The 22451-nt window shown below is 45.1% G+C and overlaps 1 protein-coding gene across 2 annotated transcripts; it reads left to right on the top strand.

Annotated features, from left to right (window-relative positions):
- The first annotated feature begins 1435 nt into the window (after positions 1 to 1435).
- On the top strand, positions 1436 to 19419 carry WBP2 (WW domain binding protein 2). Of its 2 annotated transcripts, none has more exons than XM_015414461.1 (8): positions 1436 to 1577; positions 5237 to 5345; positions 6401 to 6536; positions 8065 to 8157; positions 9872 to 10006; positions 10138 to 10257; positions 15644 to 15720; positions 17309 to 19419. In XM_015414461.1, the coding sequence occupies exons 1-8, from the start codon at positions 1519 to 1521 to the stop codon at positions 17360 to 17362; spliced, it is 783 nt and encodes a 260-aa protein (XP_015269947.1). In that variant the 5' UTR covers positions 1436 to 1518; the 3' UTR covers positions 17363 to 19419. The 2 variants fall into 2 exon arrangements, with proteins under 2 accessions (XP_015269947.1, XP_015269946.1); XM_015414460.1 differs by having other exon boundaries at positions 10135 to 10257; positions 17309 to 19418.
- Positions 19420 to 22451: the final 3032 nt, after the last annotated feature.

Raw genomic sequence — 22451 nt, forward strand, 5'->3', positions numbered from 1 at the left:
CCTACAAGTCCAAGGCCACCACCCCGGGGTTCAGGGAGGCAAGGGAACGTTTCGCCCCACCCCTCCCCCCTGCGGGTGTCGCAGCTGCCACTGCGACGGCGGCCATAACTTTTTAAAGAGCCCCTCCTGAGAGCTGGGGGAGCCAGAATGACCTCTCCCGTGTGATGTCCGAGCGGCACGACAGAGGTGGAATTTGCCCCTATGAGTCCAAGGCCACCACCCTGGGGCTCAGGGAGGCAAGGGAACGTTTCGCCCTGCCCCTCCCCCTGCGCGGGCGTTGCAGCTGCCGCTGAGAACAGTGGCGTCCATAACTTTTTAAGGAGCCCCAAGGAGAGCTGGGAGAGCCAGAATGACCTCTCGTGGGAGAGGTGGAATTTGCCCCTACCAGTCCAAGGCCACCACCCTGGAGCTCAGGGAAGGCGGGGGAACATTTCGCCCCCCGCCCGTGTCCCTACTGATGGCTGGTGGGAGCAGGGGGCGGGGCTTATGTGCCCTCCCCCTGAGCTCCGGTGCGCTCCAGCAGGAACCGAAGCCTGCCAAGAATTAAAGCTGTTGGTCTTAAAAGGCACTGCTGGACTTAAACTTTGTTCTAGTGCTTAGGGATGCCAGTCTCCAAGTGGAGCCTGGGGATATCCTGGAATTACAGCTCATCCCCAGACTACAAAGATCAATTTCCCAGGAGAAAATTGATGCTTTGGAGGGTGGACTCTATGGCACTGTAGCCCACCAAGGTCCCTGTCCTCCCCAGGCTCCACTCCGGAATCCCCAGTTGTTTCCCAACCTGGATCTGGCAATCCTACCCATCCACCGCCAATGGCCAGGAGGGACCTGGTAAGCAGCTCTAGTGAATGGGGTTTACTCTCATGTGTTTTAGGATTACAGTTTTACCATTCCCTATTCCTCCCCCGCACCACTCTGCGCCAAGATACAATACATTATGATTAGGATTGATTGAAAGTGCTGCCTAGGGCAGCCTTAGTACCTAAAGGTAAAGGTTCACTTGGTTGAAAGCCAGTCCAATCCGACTCGAGGGTTGCGGTGCTCATCTCCGTTTCAAAGCCGAAGAGCCAGCACTGTCCGAAGACATTTCCGTGGTCATGTGGCCGGCATGACTAAACACCAAGGTGCACGGAACGCTGTTACCTTCCCACCGAAGTGGTACCTATTTATCTACTTGGAATTTCTTGCTTTCGGACTGCTAGGTTGGCAGGAGCTGGAACGAGAGACGTCATGCGGCAACTCGGGTCTCCAACTGCTGACCTACTGACCTTCCACAGCCTGCAGTTCAGCGTCTTAACCACTTGAGGCACCAGCTCCTACGGCGGCCTTACTTTAAGGCAATAAACTACATTTCCCATCATACATATCCCCTTCCCTTTCGTATATCACCGGTCTCTGCGTTGCCTGGAGCTTAATTACGCCGGAAATTCATCGCTGCGGCTGCGTAGCGTAGCCTCGCACCATCAATCCCCTGCGTTTGGCCGTAGCGGGGGAAGGGTCCGGAGTGCCTTCGCGGAGATGGCGTTAAACAGGAATAATTCGGAGGAAGGTGGGGTTATCGTCAATAACAGTGAGAGGTAAGGAGCGGGTTTGAGAGTGATCTGCGCTTGTCTCCTGTCGGACGCGGCGCTGTTCGTATGGCGACATCTGTGCTTTCCTCCCTCGGACTGTTATTCCCAGCGAATCCTCCCACCATGAGACGCCCCCCTCCAAAGGGGGCGGGGTGAGACTGAACCCAAACAGCACCCCTGTCTGTGTTTGTGGTGTCCTGGAATTGTTTCACTGGATTAGCCTAAGGATCCATCTAGTCTAGCGCTGCCTCCGTCAACACCAACTAGCTACTTCTGGGAAGTATGCCGGTAAGGTGTGATGGAGATAGTCCTTCTCGGTGGATTGTTTTGAATATTCAGCAACTACTAGTTGAGGGGATGCTGCCGCTGAACACATGAGCTCCCTTCTTGGTTGCTGCCGAGAGCCGGTGTTTTGGTTTATAGTGTTGCACTAGGATCTGAGAGCCCCAGGCTCAAATCCCCACTCTACCGTGGAAACTTGCCAGGTGGTCTTGGACTACTCTCGGTTTACCTTACAGGGTGAGGATAAAATGGAGGAGAGGAGAATGTTGTAAGCTGCTTTAGGCCCCTATTGGGGAGAAAGGTGTTGTGGGGGTGGGGGGGGGGGGGGGGAGAAATGAAGTTAATATATTCATTTGTTTGCCTTTCTTTTCTCCAAATCGAGTTGTTTCTCACAGTCACTTTATATCCAGGATCTGGGACACCTGGCAAATTCCTAACTGTCAACCACAGCAGTCTGTGCAGAATCAAGGCAAACTTTGGTGCAGAAGGCGCATGGTCCCTGCACACAGGGTCCCACAGAAACAGGCGAAGCAGAAGCAAACTAAGAAAGAGTGAGGGAGCAATATGCAGGTAGCAGATCACAGCAATGGCATGGCCAGAGTTGGCAGCCTTGTAGTAAATCCAAAAGGTTGAGAAGCAGGAACCAGGGTGCATGGAATGGTATGAATCACGAGTAGTTGGGAACAGTGTTCCCTCTAAGCTGAGTTAGTGTGAGCTAGCTCACAGTTTTTTAGCCTCCAACTCACACATTTTTGTCTTAGCTCAGGACGAATGGCTCCAGAGCAAACAGTAGCCCAATCGCTCACTCACAACTTTAATGCCGGTAGCTCACAAAGTAGAATTTTTGCTCACAAGACTCCGCAGCTTAGAGGGGAACATTGGTTGGGAAGCTCACATCTAGCTTGTTGTTGTTGTTCAGTCGCACAGTCAAGTCCGACTCTTCGCGACCCCATGGACCAGATCACACCAGGCCTTCCTGTCTTCCGCCATCCTCTGAAGTTTGCTCAATTTCATGTTCGTTGCATCTATGACACTGTCTAACCATCTCATCCTTTGCCGTCCCCGTCTTCTTTGACCTTCAGTCTTTCCCAGCATCAGGGTCTTCTCCAGGGAGTGCTCCCTTCTCATTTGGTGGCCAAAGTATTTGAGCTTGTAAGGGGATCCAAATGACCTATTATGCTGATGTTGTATTCTGGCATCATCTAGCTTTCTTTGTTACTCCTTGTATAGGATTTCACACCCTTGTCATACCTGTACATTGTAGACTACTTCTTGTATAATGTTTCACAGCCTTTTCTGAGCTTCTTTGGGGGTTAGAAGTGGAAGTAATTAATGCTGGCCTCTAATCTTCCACAATTGGGAACCAATTGCCTTTGTCTCTTAGTAATATCGCTTTGTATTATGGGAATATTAAAGAGCAAAGGAAGAGCAGGATCCTGTAAAATTTGTGCTTTAAATGGTTGACACAGGGCTGGAACCGGCAAATCTGCAGCTACAAGAATTATTCCTGCATTCCCCTTCCCCCAGCAGTCTTCTCTGACCCCAGGAAAGATTATTTCCAGGGTTGTAGGACTTATGTGGATTTCATAGCCCTGAGGGTCAGGAAGGTCCGGTGGAGAAAAGGGTGTAGTCTCCCTATCTGTGAAGCTGTGCTGATAGAAGAGGCAGGAAGGGTGATTTTGTCCCCTCCCGCTGTAGCCTCCTGACCCATTTGGTTTAAGAAACTTTCCCAGGGTCAGAAAGGACTGCTGTGGGGAGGAGAGAGTGGGAAAGATCTGCACTCACCAGCACCTTCCTTTAGAAGATTGTGAGATCCAACCCATAATAGAAACAAAACTGAATGGTATATATGTACAAGTAAAAGGTAAAGGTAAAGGTTCCCTTGCTCGAAAGCCAGTCGAATCCAACTCTAGGGTTGGGGTGCTCATCTCCGTTTCAAAGCCGAAGAGCCAGCGCTGTCCAAAGACGTTTCCGTGGTCATGTGGCCGGCATGACTAAACACCAAGGCGCACGGAACACTGTTACCTTCCCACCGAAGTGGTACCTATTTATCTACTTGCAATTTCTTGCTTTCGAACTGCTAGGTTGGCAGGAGCTGGAGCTAGAGATGGGAGCTCACTCCATCATGCGGCACCCGGGTCTCGAACTGCTGAACTACTGACCTTCCACAGCCTGCAGTTCAGCGTCTTAACCACTTGAGCCACTAGCCATTAAAAAGTAGTTTGTTGCAGGGTATCACTGTGTTAAGGAGCTGCAGTTCCAGCTCCTGCCAACCTAGCAGTTCGAAAGCAAGAAATTGCAAGTAGATAAATAGGTACCACTTCGGTGGGAAGGTAACAGTGTTCCGTGCGCCTTGGTGTTTAGTCATGCCGGCCACATGAAACATCTTCAGACAGCGCTGGCTCTTCGGCTTTGAAACGGAGATGAGCACTGCAACCCTAGAGTCGGATTCGACTGGCTTTCGAGCAAGGGAACCTTTACCTTTACTATCATTGTGTTACAGGTAGTGGTAGCCAAGAACAAAGAAGAGGAACAAGGGTGCATTTTTTTAGATCAGTAAAGGAAAAAGAATGCAAAGATCACTTATGGAATTATGAGTTAAATGAAAATTGTGGAGCAGTTTGCACACTAAGGACATACCAATTTGACAGTTTCCCAGAGAGCACAGACAGCTTCTCTGGAAAAGGCTGTTACCTATTCCTTTCCTCCCCCCAACTCATTTCTTGCTTCTGAATTACCTGTGATGAAGGGAGAAATCAGACGTTCAGAGTGTGCTGCCCCAGTCAGCTATGTAGTTGAGCAGAGAACCAATAATGGTTGGAGTGCTCTGTGAATTCATATTGCTTATTATTAATCCGATTTTAAAATCAAATTTAGGCTTTGATATATATTGAAGTATTCAATCCTGAAAGTAAAAACCATGTGGAATCCCCCTACAGTGCTGTGGAATCCCCATACAGTGCTGTAACAGAGTATGGAGGCTCTTATTTTGTCCAGGCCTCCAGTCATTATATGTACTTCTGCAAATAACTGCTCAGTTTATCAAGGCCTTAACACTTCAGGCTGAGAAGACCTGGCTACATCAAGAATCCTGGCTTTGCAACAGCTCTTCTCTCCCCCCTTGTGCCAATGATATGGCATGTCAGCTTTCTGATGGCTCTCCCCAGCTTCAGTCAGCTCACAGACCTTTGATTAACCTAACAATCAAGTATCATTTTGATAAAATGTATTTAGTAACATGAACAGAAGGGAGCATAAATCTAATCATTGCAAAGATGTATAGGATTGCCCATGGGCTGCTCTCTGACCTGAGCTGGATGAGGGTACACTGCCTGTACTACATATAAATCCAAGTAACATGCCTCTCTTTTCTTTGTACATAGTGTTTTGATGAATTATAATCACATTGAAATAACGTTCCATGATATGGAGCATATGCCAGATGCATTCAAAGGGACCAAGAAGGGGAGTGTCTTCCTGACCCCATATCGCGTAAGTAGATGAGCACTTTATGTGTATAAATGCAGTATGAACAGGGGGAAGCCTCATGGAACCAAAAGTAATTCATTCTTGAAACTCTAGGAAATTTCTATCCTGGTTTAATGTAGTAGAACTTGAGTGATTGGTTCTTTTTTCTTGCTGGGAACAGACTGGCTGATTTATTTCTTTTTTATGTCTTTTCTCTGATGAAAGGGTAGATCCAGGTAGTAGTCATGTTGGTCTGAAGCAGTAGAGCAAAGTTTGAGTCCAGTGGCACCTTTAAGACCAACAAAGTTTTATTCATGTGCATGCACACTTCCTCAGATATCGTGAGTGCACACAAAAGCTCATACCTTGAATAAAACTGTGTTGGTCTTAAAGGTGCCACTGGACTCAAACTCTGTTGTGATGAAAAGGTGTCTGGCTTTTCAGTTAGCTGATAGTACACATACATGGTAGTTAGTTGCCAGTTTGCGTCGTATGACGGTTGTGTGTTTGGGAGCCCAGCCAGAGGATCTCTTTTTGTCTCCCCAAACTACCCTTCAATTACTTTGTGAAACCTGCATTGGACTTGAAAGAAGCATGTGGCCTATTTATCAGATCACATGACTTTTCCAGCACCCTCTTTCCTGGAAGTTTCATATTAAGGTGGGGCTTTGGGTCCAAACTTAAGCATACCTACCTGTGAACCAAACAGGGGAACCGAATGGTAGAAAAAGAATGCTGATGGGGAGGCATAGTTCCTGCTGCTTATAAGAGCAGTGATGGGTAGGTTTTTCAAGAGTTGTGGATATTTGCTTCATGTATCAACTAAAGCTGCATGGGAGCTGTGAGCCTTTCGGCAAAAAAGACAGAAAGCAGTGGTAGCTAACGCAAGCTTCTAGAACAGAACTGCTGTTTCATAGTATTTCTTGGATGAGAGGCTAGTTGCCATTCTAGTGGATATGTGATATAGAAGCTTTGCATTGTCAGATTTTTTTTTTAGTTTCTCAGGCTCTCTTCTAGCAGTAACTTGTAACTTTGTTTTCTAATTATGCTTTGACGGTTGTGTCCTCTTTCCCCCGCAGGTGATCTTTGTGTCTAAAGGAAAAGATCTGATGCAGTCTTTCATGATGCCCTTTTATTTGATGAAAGATTGTGAGATTAAACAGCCAGTTTTTGGAGCAAATTACATCAAGGGTTCAGTGAAGGCAGAAGCAGGAGGTATGTTCCCTGCAGAAGCTATTCAATTGTCATGCATTTAGTATCACAAGTACGTGCCACATTGTAAAGAAACTGGGAGGTTGACAAAAGGGTCTTGGCTTCCTGTGAATAGAGGACAAGTTTTGTTTCCCACCGTCACAGGTAATTTCCTTAAGGCCATAAGAACTGCAGTGTGGTCTGATCAGAGGTCTGTTTAGTCCGACAGCTGACTGCCAACAGTAGCAAGATGCCCCAGGAGAGCTGACAAGCATGGTAAAGTAGCAGAAGCTCTCCTCTGTTGCGTGGCCCCAGAATCTTTTTGCTTCTGGGCATAAATTGCTAGATACGAATGAACTGCTTTACGCAGTGTGCTAGGAGCCGTCTTATGCTGGTGAACTGCTTGGGTGAATCCTGTATTGTGGCAAATACGAGTTCTGTTTGGCCAGGCTGAGCCTGCTGCCACTGCATTTTATGGGATAATGCCAAGTTTGTGGTAAGAGTGGATAATTTAATTTCTTCCGTTCAGCCTTAAAAAAGAAGGCAAGTTGGGAAAGAAGCATGTTTTCTGTTGCTTGACTACATGCAGCCACCCTCTTACTGTTAAATGAAAAAGAACCACTACTAGCTCTTGTGGTTGCAAAAAACAGTGGGATCGAGAAAGCATTTGAGTTGACCTTCCATTACTGGCTCGCTGCCATGCCTTTAGTAGTAAGTGGCAATATTGGGGGGGGGGGACGGGACAAACCAACACCCCATAAGACTGTCAGTGGTTAAGTCACTGCACTCTCCTTTGTGTCTGTCTTTCTTTGTCCTATTGTAATAGTGTTTAATCCAAGCCTTAGCTAAAACCCATGGTTCATCATTATGGCTTTTGTACAGTCCCACAACTTTGTTTTAAATAACACAACTGTAAGGGAAAGGGATCACCCCACTAGTTCTCTCCTGCTGTTACTATGAAGCCACATGTTACAGAAGTTGAGTTCATCTTCCCCATTCCATTTATTATAGTGAAATCAGCCAAATGGTCTCATCCACTTAGCATCCGTAAATGGCTCAAGGCAAACAGTGAAGCCAGGCCTCAGAAGATCTAAGACAGGTCCTCCAGTTATAGCCAGAGCCTTATCTTGGCAGCGGTCTTATCTTGCTTGGCTCTTTGGCACCACTTCTTCTTGCAGGCCTCCTGCTTAATCAGCTGGAAAGAACTTGCACAGTGTTTGCTTCCCCAGTCCCGGAAAGAGAGGCTGTTTCCAGAAGTTGTTAGCTGTCTCTCTCATCAAGAAATTGTCCCACTTTTCTAAAAGGAAGCTGATTTGGACCCAGTGAATAGCATGGAAGCTCTTGAAGCTGCAGCATTGTAGAAGCTGTTCAACTGTGGACCCAGTCAATCTCTTGGCTGGGAGCTGTATATAAGAGCAGGTTATGTGGGGTCATGTGACCACTTCCTCTTCCTCAGCTAGCTCTCACAAGCTCAGCTTAGAGGGAACACTGTTTATAATAATAACAGAAGTTAATTCTGCTCTTGCATATTATTTCATCTTTTCCCCTCTAGGTGGTTGGGAAGGATCGGTAACATTCAAAATGACGTTCTCAGCTGGAGGCGCCATTGAATTTGGACAGCGTATGCTTCAAATGGCATCTCAAGGTACTTGAGCTTTTTTGCACAGTTCAGCTAAACTCAGATGAGGGTCTGGAGGTTCTCTGCTCATTGTGAGGCTCTAACCCAGACTAGACAAGGTGCAGGGACCTCAGTACAAACATCTCTCCACAGGGAAAAGGCCTACATCAGGGAAGTTGTGCTGGGAGGGTTTTCTGTCTGTGGTGGAAACATAGAGTTCCTGTATGTTCACACACACACACCCCCGGAGCAAATACAACCCCATAGCCAGAAAAAATTCCAGTGGAGAGAAGAGCCGAAAAGGAGGCAGCCAGGTGGCTGTCCCGCCGCTTGACTCAGCTCTTTGAACAGGTGATGGCCAGCGAGTCCCCTGCTCCGTGCAGGCTCAAAGCAATTCCTGGAATTGCTTTGGGCTGGCCACACAAGGCCAGATACTTCTTGGGGGGGGGGGGGGGGGAGGAAGTCAGCAAGGTGTGGTAGCGCCATGCGGTGTTCCCTCTAAGCTGAGTTAGTGTGAGCTAGCTCACAGATCTTTTGCCTCTGGCTCACTTTTTCTCTTCGCTCAGGAAGGGTGGCTCCAGAGCAAACTAGTTTATGCAGTAAGCGAATTGCTCACTCACACTTTTAATACCAGTAGCTCACAAAGCAGAATTTTTGCTCACAGGACTCCACAGCTTAGTGGGAGCAGGCTCCCTCCTCCCACCCTGCTAACGGAAGGGAGGGCTTTTGGGGGGCCAGTGTGGCAGTGGCATGGCTCAGGCCCCGCAAGGCCAAGTACTTTTCAGGGGGGTGGGAGTGGAGGAAGGCAGTGGTGAGAGCCAGCGATGGGGCTCTGCCTTAATCAATAGGGGGCTCAGCCCCTAAAGCCTCAGTGCTGTTACATGTAGGGTTTCCAAGTACTTTGGAAAAAATGTCCTGCCTCTTTAATGAAGGCTTAATGAGATGCGATTTAGCATGCAATGCTATTTACATGCTACCATGAAAAGCTTCAGCAGTCAATTTCCATACAATAAACCTCTTTTAAAAGGACAAGTCATTTTTCTACAAGCCTATTGGCAACCATTACATTGCAGGAGGCATCCTCCTTTCCCACTATACCAGATTCCCAAATCCTTAATACCACCTTTGAGCATCATGCTGGAAGGAGCTCTGAACTAATGAAGAGAGCATTGTGTTTATAAGGCATGGCTTGCTCTCTGTATACCCTGTGTTTTGTGTATTGTAGCAGTGAATAAGAACATAAGAGATGCCAATGTTGGATCAGGCCAAAGGCCCATCCAGTCCAACACTCTGGCCACTCACACAGTGGCCAGAAATACCAGGTGCCATCAGGAGGTCTACCAGTGGGGCCAGGACATTAGAAGCCCTCCCACTGTTGACCCCCCCCCCCAAGCACCAAGAAGACAGAGCATCCCTTGCCCCAGAGCCCCTATCTATACCTTGTGGCTAATAGCCACTGATGGACCTCTGCTCCATATGCTTATCTAATTCCCTTTTGAAGCCGTCCATGCTTGTAGCCGCCACCACTTCCTGTGGCAGTGAATTCCATGTGTTAATCACTCTTTGGGTGAAGAAGTACTTCCTTTTCTCCGTTCTAACCCGACCGCTCTGCAGTTTCATGGAGTGCCCATGAATTCAAATGTATCCAAATTGTAGCCATATAGTAGTTCTGACTGTCATGATCTTGAAATATGAATGCCAGCTGAGTCTATCATAGAATTTGCTTGTCTTTGTTTTGCAGCTTCAAGAGGCGAGGTCCCCAATGGAGCTTATGGTTACTCATACATGCCAAATGGGGGTTATACCTTTCCACCCCTTGCTACCAATGGAATGCACCCTTATCCTCCTGCGGGGTATCCTTACCCACCACCTCCTGGTGAGTCTTGGGAGCGGAACTCTCTGCTGTTAGAGAGAAGTATTAAAATGTGAACACGTACCCTTTCGGCGAGGTCTGACTTGGTCAACTGTGTCTACATTATTTGAATCTGTCTTTCTGCCTTGCAGCAGAGTTCTATCCTGGTCCCCCAGTAGATGGAGCCATGGGATACATGCAGCCTCCGCCACCTCCCTATCCTGGGCCCATGGAACCGCCTGCCTCAGGCCCAGGCCTTCCCTCTACTCCAGCAGGTATGTAGTGTGCCCAGAGTTAAGATCTGAAATATTATAGGGATGGGCAAGGGTCTCAGAAATCTCGGCATTCATCAGCTTTGTTACATTTGAAGTAGCCCTAGCCATTGTTTATTTAAAAACCTTACGTTTGGGAAGGCTATAATGTCAAGGTGCTGTTTTTCCCCAAAGGGTGATTTGCTAAAAATGGTACAGTTGAGGTTTCACGTTAGTCATCTCTTTCTGAAAGCAGAACTATCCTGCTGCATTGACAAAGGAATGGTTGTTTCTTCACTGCTAATTTCACAAATGCAGTTAATCCAGAAGGATTCCGGTCTGGGGATTATCGAGAAGGATTTTAATAAGAAAAGGGGGGGCAACTGAGCAGCTCCATCAATGAATGGCCCAGGCAGAGACTGAGCTCTGTTTCCCACTGGGATGACCTTGTTAGGGCTAATGAGGATAGAATAGCGGTGCTCGTTTTGTGGGCAACACTGAGTAATACGCACAGGAGAAGAACTGGGAGGAGGGGCTTTTTAAATATCACCAGTGGCTGAACTAGACTCTCATTGGAAGGCTTCGGCCACTGCTGAACAGCAGCTGTGGTGGGGAAGTTACAACTTTTTTTAAAAAATTAACTTTTCAAAAAAATTATATGTACGTGTGAGTGTGTGTGCACTGGAAGTAATGGCGACCTCTGGTGACTGACCCCTAGAATCATAGAATCACAGAATCATAAGAGTTGGAAGAGATCTCCAAGGGTCATCTAGTCCAGCCCCCTGCACAATGCAGGAACTTCACAAATACCTCCCCCTCCACACCCACAGTGTCCACTGTTCCATGCCCAGAAGATGACAAAAAAAACCCTCTAGGATCCCTGACCAAACTGGCCTGGAGAAAAATTGCTTCCTGACCCCAAAGTGGCAATCAGCATTTCCCTGGGAGTGTCAGAAAGGGCCATGAGAACTAAGCACTGAACCAACCCTTCCTGCCCTCCCTCTCATGATCTGCCTAAGTTCACAGAATCAGCATTGCTGTCAGATGGCAAAGAGGGAGATCCCACCACCTCCCGAAGAAAGCCTGTTCCATTGATGAACTGCTCTGACTGTCAGGAAGTTTTTCCTGATGTTAAGCTGAAGACTCTTCTGATTTAATTTCAACCCATTGGTTCTGGTCCGACCTTCGGGGCAACAGAAAACAACTCCGTACTGTCCTCTACATGACAGCCCTTCAAGTACTTGAAGATGGTTATCCTGTCACCTCTCAGTCGTCTCCTCTCCAGGCCAAAGATACCCATCTCCTTCAACCTTTCCTCATAGGACTTGGTCTCCAGACCCCTCACCATCTTTGTTGCCCTCCTCTGGACATGTTCCAGCTTGTCTATATACTTCTTAAATTGTGGTGCCCAAAACTCTACGTGAGGTCTAACCAGAGCAGAGTAAAGTGATACCACCACATTGCATGATCTGTACACTATACTTCTGTTGATACAGCACAAAATCACATTTGCCCTTTTATTTATTTGTTTGTTTGTTCAACTTATACCCCACCCTCCCTGCCGAAGCAGGCTCAGGGCAGCTTACATAAAAGATAAAAACACATAAACAACAATTGTAAGAATCATAAAACCTAAAGCAATTCATTATCATAAAGTGCTAGTACAGATCTATACTAGTAATATTGCTTAAGATGGGGGTAACAGTCATGCTGGTATATTCGGTGTTCTGTCTTGATGGTCAGCTCATTGGTCTATTTATGTATATGCAGCAAGCACAGGCTGTAGATGGTGGAAATCAAGTGACAGGGCTGTATACCTTCCAGTTGTTATTGGAGGCGGCTCCAAGAGGATGAGGAACTATTAACAAGCACTCTTTGGGTGTGATCTGTCAACCAGTTACAGGTCCACCTAACAGTAATAGGATCCAAACCACATTTTACCAATTTGTCAACAAGAATATTATGTGGAACCTTATCAAAAGCCTTACTGAAATCAAGATAAACGATGTCCACAGCATTCCCCTGATCCAGCAAGGTAGTAACTTTCTCAAAAATAGAGATAAGGTTAGTCTGACATGACTTATTCTTGAGAAACCCCTGCTGACTTTTGATAATCACAGCCATCCTTTCTAAATGCTCAAGGACTGTCTGTTTGATTATTTGTTCTAAAACTTTCCCAGGTATAGACGTCAAGCTGACAGGTCAGTAGTTACCCGGATCCTCCTTTTTCCCCTTCTTGAAGATGGGGACAACATTTCCCACCTTCAATCTTCTGGCATCTCACCTGTTCTCCAAGAATTCTCAAAAATAATGGATGCAGTTCATCTGGCCCTGAGAACTTAGTTTCATTTAAAGACACTAGGTGTTTATGTACTACCCCTATGGCAGTCCTAGGCTGCAGCTCCCTTCCCTCATCATGTGTTCTGTTTTTGCCATATTGAGCACTGTTTCTCTTGCAAGAGAAGACTGAGGAAAAGTAGGAATTGAGCAGGTTCTGCCCTCTCTTCGTCACCTGTTACAATTTCACTTTCTTGTCCCCGCAATGGGCCTTCCATGTCCTTGCTCTTTTCTTACTTTGAACATAAGAACCCTTTTTTGTTCTTTTTAGCATCTGTCGCTAGCCTAAGCTCATACTGAGCTTTAGCTTTCCTAACTCTCTCTCTACAAGCACTGATTATTTGTTTATATTCATCCTTGGTCATAAGGCCCTCCTTCCACTTTCTAAATGAGTCCTTTTTATTTCTCAGGTTTTTAGAAAGCTGTTTATGGAGCCACCTTGGCTTCTTTAGGCTCCTCCCATTTTTCCTTCTCATAGGAATCGTTTGTGGTTGCACCTTCAGTATTTTGCTTTTAAGAACTCCCATCCCTCTTGAACTCTCTTCTCCTTAAGTATTTCTGACCATGGGATTCTACCCAGCATAACTTTAAGTCAAAATTTGCTTTCCTGTAGTCCAGCCTATATGTCTGACTACGTACAGCTTTTCCCTTCCCCAAGACTGTAAATTCCAAAATTACATGGCCACTACTATCCAGGGGCCCCACTACTTTCACCTCGTCAACCAGTTCTTCCCTGCTGGTAAGAATCAAGTCCAAGATAGCAGATACTCTTGTTTTCCCTCTCCACTTTCTGGAAAATTAAGTTGTCAGCAAGACAAGTCAGGAATTTATTGGATCTTTCATTTTTAGCAGAGTTGGACTTCCAACAGATATCCAGCTAATTGAAATCTATTAGTTGTTGTAGATTTTCCGGGCTGTATGGCCGTGGTCTTGGCATTGTAGTACCTGACATTTTGTCAGCAGCTGTGACTGGCATCCTCAGAAATCTACAGCAGCTAATGATCTCCAGCTATGAAAGCCTTCGACAACATAATTGAAATCTCCCATGACCACCATGTCCCATTTCTCTGAGAACTTTGTAATCTGTTCTAGGAGTGTCTCATCCAAATCCTCTGCCTGGCTTGGTGGTCTATACCAGACACCCACCATAATATCACTATTATTTCTTACTCCTTTTATTTTTACTCAGAAACTCTCAACTGGACTTTCATGTTCAGATTCATGTATTTCCTCAAATATATATACCTCCTTTACATGTAATGCGACTCCTCCGCCCTTCCTTATTTGTCTGTCCCTTTTAAATAAGTTCTACCCCTCAGTCCTCATATTCCAATTGTGACTGTCATCCCATCAAGTTTCAGTAATGCCTATTAGGTCATAGTCTCCTTCTGTATTAGGACTTCAAGTTCCTCCTCCTTGTTTCCCATACTCTGCGCATTAGTATAGAGACATCAGAATCCATGTTTTATGCACCCTGAGGTTTTCGTTTCTGTACTTACATGTGAGTTAATGTTAACCAGTAAATGCCACTCCCCGCAAAACTTTAGAGTTCTTATCTCCAGTTATTGGCATCATATTTGCATTTTTGTCTCACTCCCCTATAGGATTTAGTTTAAAACTCTCCTTATTAGGTTTGCAAGGCTGTTTCCAAACACCTTTTTCCCTACCCTCGTGAGGTGCAAACCATCTCCTGATAGAAGAGCTTCATCTCAAAAGCGTGAGCCATGGTCCAAAAATCCAAACCTTTCCTGATGACACCATCTACGTAGGCAGTAATTGATCTTCAGTATTCTTCTTTCCCTTCCTAAACCACGGCCTTCGACAGGAATAACTGACAAAAATACAACCTGCGCTCCCAATCCCTTCACCTTTTTACTCAGAGCCACGTAGTATTTTGAATGCGCTCTGGGCTGTGCTGGGTGGTATCATTTGTTCCCTACTGGGGAACTGGAGGATATCCAGAGAGGTGGCTGAATAAAGTCTGCCCCTGCCATCCTGCCTCTGGTATTTCAAGGAGATTTCCCATCCAAGTACTTTCCAGGATCAGCCCTGGTAAGCTTCTGAGATCTGTTGAGATGGGGCTTGAAATTTTTCTCTGGGCCTTTTGATATATTAATTTAGTTAATAATACAGTATTTCACATACAGAGAAGCCATTCATCTTCTGAAGGAAATTCTGAATTTCTCTATTGTGCTATTGTTGCAAATTTAGCCGTGGTAATTAAGCTCAAGAGCAGTCCTACATCTGAAAGGGCTACATGTCCTTTAAAGTAACCCAATAGAATAACATGTGGGTCAGCAGGTACATTACACCCCAGCATTTCATTAACAGAGTGAATTGCCAGTTTCCAAAAAGATGAGATTTTAAAACATTAACTAAAAAAAATTAAAAATCTACCACGTTAAAAAGCCACCCACACTGGTTTGTGTATGTCTGTCTATAGTGGTTAGTCTATGTGGAGTGAGGTACCAGCCACTTTATTATTGGACAAAGCAAGCAGTTCATATCTGTCTCCACCATGCCACTTCGGCAGTCCAGGTTCCCACTCCTGAGTCAGCAGATCCCTACAAAGGGTCTGTCCAGTACTGAGCAGCCAATGGTAGAACTATGCAGGATGGCTCAGTGTTTGCCGCTGGGTGGGGGAGGGTCCTATGCAGAGTCAGACTCCTACTGCACATGTTAAAACACATGTTTAGTGTCAGATGCCTTTAGGGGCAGCTTTGAATCCATTCCTAGACTGGTTGCAGAAGAACATGTTTGGTTCCTGGAACAAAAATGTTTCAAGACTAGCTGACTCCAGTGTGGTCTGGGGAGTAGTCAGTGCCTTTGCACCAAATGCTTCCTACCACAAGGGAAGGAGATCTAGACAGCTGTGGAGGGAACTGCAGAACTGTGATATAGAATCATAGAATGTTAGAGTTGGAAGGGACCTTGCAGGCCATCTAGTCCAACCCCCTGCACTCTGCAGGAGCATAGCCATATACTTGTGGTGGTGTTTGTTCAGTCTGTGTCTCATTAGGTGCTGCAGTCCCAATGGCTGTTCCTGTCTGACCTGTATTAATTTCTCATACAGTTGAAGCTAAGGCTGCAGAAGCTGCTGCAAGTGCTTATTACAGCCCAGGCAACCCACACAATGTCTACATGCCCATGGTAAGTGTTGCACATTCTCCTGTATGTCAAGGATTTTTGTCATAGAAATGAAAAGAGACCTCTGATCTACCAGTCTGCTTTAAGACATCCCACCCGATCTTATATTACCAGTTAGCCTGTATGGTAGAAGGATACTGTCAGTGAGCAAACCAAATGAATGTGAGTATTGCAGGGGAGGGCAAGAAGAATCAATGCACCAGGTGCCAATAGAAGCAGAAAGCGAATCTCATGCAATACATCTCAGTGACAAAAACAGCAAGACTTCTTTTCCTTTCTACCCTGTCATCAGGCCTAAATAGTTCAGTAGCACTTTTGGTAGAAAAAAAATCTACTTAACATTGTACACTTTGTGAAATGGTTGATTTCCATTTATGGGCTGGGACGTGGTGACTTGACCAAGGCCCATCTGAGGACCTATGGTAGAACAAACCTCTTGAACTTCCAAGTTCAGGCTCAGTAACCAATTGGAAGGGCCTCATAAGGCTAACCAATGTGAGCAACATTACATCAGAGATTTAGGAGCATTTGGGGACATGCTGTTACCTATCATTAGATGATGGTGTTTTTATTCAACTGGGGCTGAACAGTGTTGAGCAGAAGGGGGAGTGAAATAACTAGAGGCCTGAAAGGTGTAACGTACCCTCTATGCAGAAGAATGGCCTGTTGCTTCCCCCATGCAGAATCATCCCTGATTGGCATTTCCACAGGGGGACACACCCTATTATGAGTATTCACATGTAAAGTAGTTTTGGCAGTATATGTTTACAAAAATAGAGTATGCAGGTGAAGGGAGATAGAGCCTGCACCATTCCATTTGTGATCCTGTGTGCCCTGCTTTTTAAACAATTAAATTTTCTCCAAGCAAGCCCGATCGTTAATGGAAGCCAGGAAGTTTGACAGGGGTTAGAAGAACAATAATGGAAACAAAACCCTGTGTGTTTACTTATGTAGAATGTAGCTTTGGCTATGGGCCCCCATTTCCACCCACAGCAAGATGGAAGGACAGAGGAAAGATTTGTCCTCATTTCTCCACATACCTGATCTTTAAGAGAGAATTTTATTGGCTGGCAGTACGGGGACCGTGTAGCAGTTTGACAGTGTAGATTCCTTGGATGAGGGATACAGGGTAAGAGCCAGTGTGAGGTAGTAGTAGTAGATAGTGTTGGAATAGGATGCCGGGTGACCTTGGGCACATGACAGATTTTAAGCCTAGCCTACCTTACAGAGTTTTTGTAAAAAAAAAAATGGAGAAGGACGGAGTGATGTTCTAAGCAGCTTTGAGTGCCAACTGGGGAGAAAAGTGGGGTATAAATAAATAAATGCAAGAACATTCCCTGAGAATTTCATCCCCATTAGATAGGGAGGGAAATGTTTGGTGCAGGCAATGTAGAACCCTTTGCTGCATCTAGAGTGGGGATGTTTTCTATATGCCTGAAACGTGGAGTGATGGATCCCACTGAAACTGTCTAATGCAAACATGGGACACAAGCAAAGTTATTAACAAATAAGCCAAATTGTGCACATCCCTAATATTTACTTCTAGCTGTGTTGTTTCTTACATGGATTTCTACTTTCTCTCTCGTTTTAGGACCAGCCTCCTCCTCCTCCTTACTATCCACCAGAGGACAAGAAAACTCAGTAAACCAGCCACCTCTCATTGCTTCCTTATTTCCATTTGGCTAAATGTTGATCAGGGATATGATAGTGATAAGGAGAGTCTGGTTTCCCTCCTGTACATGTAACTTCCATAAGCAGCAGTGGTAGATACGTGTGCCATCAGGAAAGATTTTAAAGTTCCTTGGATTATCCCCTTCTATGTGAATCGTGCTCCATGCTGATGAATAACAAAGGGAAAAATTTTGTTCTTCCTCTCCTCTTGATTTTTCTCCTATCCTGGACAAAGACTTCTTCAAACTGAAAATCCACTAACAGATAGTGGAATGGGATTGTTGGCACCTTGTTGCATTGATCAGCTCTTGCATGGTGAAACTTTGGAAGAAAACTGACTCTTTGATCTGTTGATCAGCTTCAGTGCATGAACTCTGCCATATTGCAAAAGGAAATGCACTGATCTCCTGACAAGAACACCCAGTGGCATGTACTTAGAACACTGGTTCTACTATGGACCCTGAGATTTTCTGCCTCTTCTTCCACAGGATGCATACATAGTGGCTTCTATGCATCATTAATTAATTTTGAACATTTCTATCCAGCCACTTCCACATCTTGAGTATTTTGTTCTTTATAGCAAAACGATGGCTGTATCTTTTGGGCCAGTAAAGCACCTGAGCCTGTACGGTGAACTTTGTAGATGGGTTGTCTGGACTCCTTCCGAATGTCTGAAGGAAGAAGGTAGCTTACATCTTTTGACTGTTTAAAGCACTTATTTATGTGTTTGTTTTTATCCCAAGTATCCTGTATAGGAGCCTTTTCCCTGTAGCTGCATGGAGCTCAACAGCCATCACTTCTCCTTCAGGCAAGCAGCAGATTGCCTTACAATGATCCCCTCTAGCTGTAACGTTAATGTTAGTGAATGCCATACATAGCAAAACCATGAGAAGTGGTTGGCCAGTAAACCTGTGCTGTGGTTCCTGTTTTTCCTGCACTGACTTGTGGGGAGGGGAAAATGGGGAGAATATTAAAGATCCATCTTGTGTGTTTGTGAGGGCAGTCCTTGGGCACACATCTGGCTCCCAAAGACCTCAGAAACCTGTCATGCTTAGGTTTATGCACTCTAGTCAGGAGTCTGCCTGCATGCACAGACACTTCGAAAGCTGCTATAATTTCATCAGTGTCACTTCTGATTTATACAGGAATCAAATTTAAGCCTGACTTGTACGCATTCTCCCATCCTTTCTGGACATCTTGTAACTTGGGATAGTACAAGTGTTTGAAATTTCAGCTTTCTGGATTGCTAACTTCCTGAGCCAGTGCAGGAAGCTTCGGCTCCTCCCAAAGTCACTTTGATGCTGGGTCTCGGGCACTGATTGAGACAACTCTAATTTGTTCCAGCTGTGGGCACATGGCAGCTCTGTTCCACTCAGCAGGGAATGCCAACTGCTTCTTGTTGTTGTTGCAGAGACATCCCAAGGGTGATGGGAGTGGAAGGTCGCATCAGCTGCCAAGAATATGGCAAAGCAGGATGGCTTAACTTCATGCCTTTGCAGTGCTAGATTCTTGCCTCCCTGACTTAGCTGTGGATTTTGTTTTGAGTAACATTGCTGACCTTGTGAGTTTCCAGGGGATGGAGATGCAAAGTTCTTTGTTCAGAATGTCCCTATTTGCATTGATCTCGGTTAGCAGCCATTGCTGCAGGATCAAATGACAGCCATGTAGATGAGAGCTTTGCGTTCGCACAGGATGCAAGTCCTGGGGGTGTTGCAGAGCTAGAGCTCAAAAACTTCCTACAGTAGTGGGAGCTTTCTGAAATTCCAGCAATGCAGTTTGCCTGGCAATTAAGGCAGTCCTTAGCTTGGTTTCCCAAATGCTTTCTAACTGATAAGTGTTGATCTCCCTAGACTCTCTCTGTCTCTCTCCACCTCATGCACTGACTTTTTTCTTAGATCTGCTAATTAAACTGCAGTGATGTAAAGAAATAGTTATATGAAGAACTGGTATGTATTTTAGGGGAGATTATTACTATCTGACAGCTGTGAAGCACTTCTTTTGAATGCAAGGCTCTCTTTTGATTTGCTAAGACTGTGAAGTAAAGATAACCTAAATTAAAAATCTCTGGCTCGACTTGTCTGTCTTGAGGGCAGGGGGTAGGGGTTCCGTTGTGGTAGCGCTTCCCTCACAGACCTTGAGCCGAAAGAGTGGCTTTGCATAGAACAAAGACTAAAACATGGGGATGGAAGGAAAGGGTCTGTTCCTGGATCTGCCATTAATATTCCACAGTGACCTCGGGTGATCTACGTAAGTCCACCAGACCCTTCTGTAAAATACTGAGTTTGCTCAGAAAAGGAAATACTGTGATGGCCCTGAACCATAAAGGCATCATAATATTTTCTTTTCTGAGCTAAATTGACACAAAGGTTTCACTGGGTGCCTCAACTGCACAGTCCCTCCCTCACAAAATGCTCATCATCTGCTTCTAAGCAGAGCTCTTTTCCTGACAGCCAGTTTGGTGTAGTGGTTAAGAGCATCGACTCTAATCTGGGAGAACTGGCTTACATTCCCCAGTCCTCCACGTGCAGCTGCTGGTATGACCTTGGGTCAGTCATAAGTTCTTTCAGAGCTGTTCTCTCAAGGGCAGTTCTTGAGAGAGCTCTCTCAACCCCACCTACCTCACAGGGTGTCTGTTGTGGGGAGGGGAAGGGAAAAACTGCTTGGAGATTCCTTTGGGTAGTGAAGGGCGGGGCATAAATCCAATCTCTTCTTCTTCCTTGCATTCCATCTTTTGCAAGCTGAGTTTTGTTTTGCTTTTTATACCCTTGACTAATCCAGAAAATCCTGTTGCAAATGTGAATAGAGACTTAAAGGTTCAAATGTGAGGAGGAAGGAAAGGTGGATGGAGATAAGACCCCTGAACCTTGCATCTTCTTGTGGGTGCCAGAATAAGCAGTGCTGAGACTGCTCTACAAACTGGGCTAGCTCTACAAGACAAGGTGTGATCCTTACAAGCTTTTGAAAAGCAAAGTAAGGAAAAACTGATGATACTGGAGCACAATTTGGAGGTCAGAACAACTTGCAAAGCAGAACTTGCAATTTCATGGAATTTCTGAATCAGCGGGAGGCTCTGGTGGTTTAATCTCTTTTACGGCAAACTGGCTTGCAAAAGTTATGCAGTTAGAAGAGGGAACCACTCCTGTGCTCACAAAAGCCTACAGACATGGAGCATTAAATAATCCAAAGAGGAAAAACCCAAGAGATATTGTAATGACTTTTGGGGATCTTAGAGTAAAAAAAACTACTTGGGAAGCAGCCAGAACCGCAGGCTCCTTCAGATTTGACAAACGTGTAATCCTAATATTCCCTGACATTGCTTCAGGAGTGATCCAGAAACGCAAATAAATGAAACCAATAACCAACTTATTACAAAAAGCTAACATCAGGGGAAAGCAAATTTGGCAGAAGATGAAGACACAGGAAACAGCTTGTTGCAGGAACTGGGCTTGGAGCTGATGCAAGAAGAGGAGAGGGGGGAATTCTATAAAACAGAACTCACTTTTCTACAATCTCCCCCTAGGGAAGCAAGATTCCAATGCATACACCACCTACACCTCATGAGGAAAACTGACAACCTGATGAAGACAATCCACTATAGACCTGAAAGTCTGAATATACAACAAGAGGGTGACAATCTAATATTTGACTCCTTATGTAAAGGGGGGAAGGGATTTAAGGGATTTGTTGCTCCACAGAGCAGAGTATTTCCTGGATGGGAACTTTGGGTTCTCATAATCTAGGGAGGTGGACCTAGATTTCCAGAAGTTTTTCCCAATGGGGGCTTGGGGAAGGGTGTGTGTGGATAGTTTGGTTTTGTTTGGGAGGGAATTGAATAGTGCCTATAAGGCCAGGGCTCCCCCCCCCCCTTCTTTTTTGGTCTTTTTTTTTTCCCTGATAGGACACAGCATCTTCGTTAGTACAAGCTTTCAGCTATAGGTTAGTTAAGCAACAAGATAAAGCAGTTGCTCATAGCAGTGTGTATTATATTAGATCTATAAGTTAATTAAATAAAAGGGGGAAATAACAAGAATAATAAAAATGAAAAATAAAGGTAACAAAAATAATAAAATAACAAACAAACCCTAACAAAAATAGTATAATAATAATTGGGGGGGGGGGGAAGAGAACCAACTCCCCCCTAAGATTTACACAATAATTGATAAAAGAAATGCACAAAAGTGTTACAGAATGCTGGACAAATATAGAATTATTTTTCCTGGGCAAGTTATTCTCAACAACACTCTCTTTTGCAGTGATATGTTTATTGAGTTATAAGCAAGGTCCAGGTCATAACAGTACTGTGTCAGTTCTAAAGATTTGGTGTGTACAATCATAGATATAGGTAATTCAAATGTAACCCCTCCTAAGGCTCACTCATACGTCACACCCACTCCCCCTAGCTCCAGCAACTACCTCCCTTTCACCTGGGAAATATACAATCCCATCATCTACATAAGCAAGCTGGCACCAAAAGTTTCAAGGACTTTCCTCTGGGAGAGAGGAAGGCTTATTCGGAAGAATTACGCCTCTAAGATAGTGCGCCACACACTCCACACTCACTCCCACCTAAGGAATTCCCCTCCCCCAGCAACCGAGGCAAGCAGAGCAGGGTGATGTTTGACAATAAGAGGCCATAATAACAAAATAAAACTTAAAAGGATGTCTTCTCATATGTCAAAGTTGAATCCGGATATACTGTAATTACAAGAAACACACTTAAAAATAGAGACTAAAACAATTTTTAATACCAAAATATTTCCACTACAATTTTTGGCAGCTGGTTCATCTAAAGCCTGCGGTGTGGTGGTGTTGATCTCACAGAGACTAGACTTTAAAGTAATAGACACAAAACAAGACTCCACTGGAAGATACATCTTTATTAAAGGCAAATTAGATAATCAAGATATAACGGCCTCCATATATTAACCTAATGAACTCCAATTACAGTTCTTGGAAAACACAATGCTTCTACTAAATAACTTTCATAAAGGCACTGTTTTACTACAAGGTGATCTGAACTACTCACTACCCAAAGGTGTCTCAGAGTGGCTTACAAACTCCTT

This window comes from Gekko japonicus, unplaced genomic scaffold, assembly GCF_001447785.1.
Source record: "Gekko japonicus isolate JY-2015 unplaced genomic scaffold, Gekko_japonicus_V1.1 scaffold277, whole genome shotgun sequence".
In the NCBI taxonomy this organism is placed as follows: Eukaryota; Metazoa; Chordata; class Lepidosauria; order Squamata; family Gekkonidae; genus Gekko; species Gekko japonicus.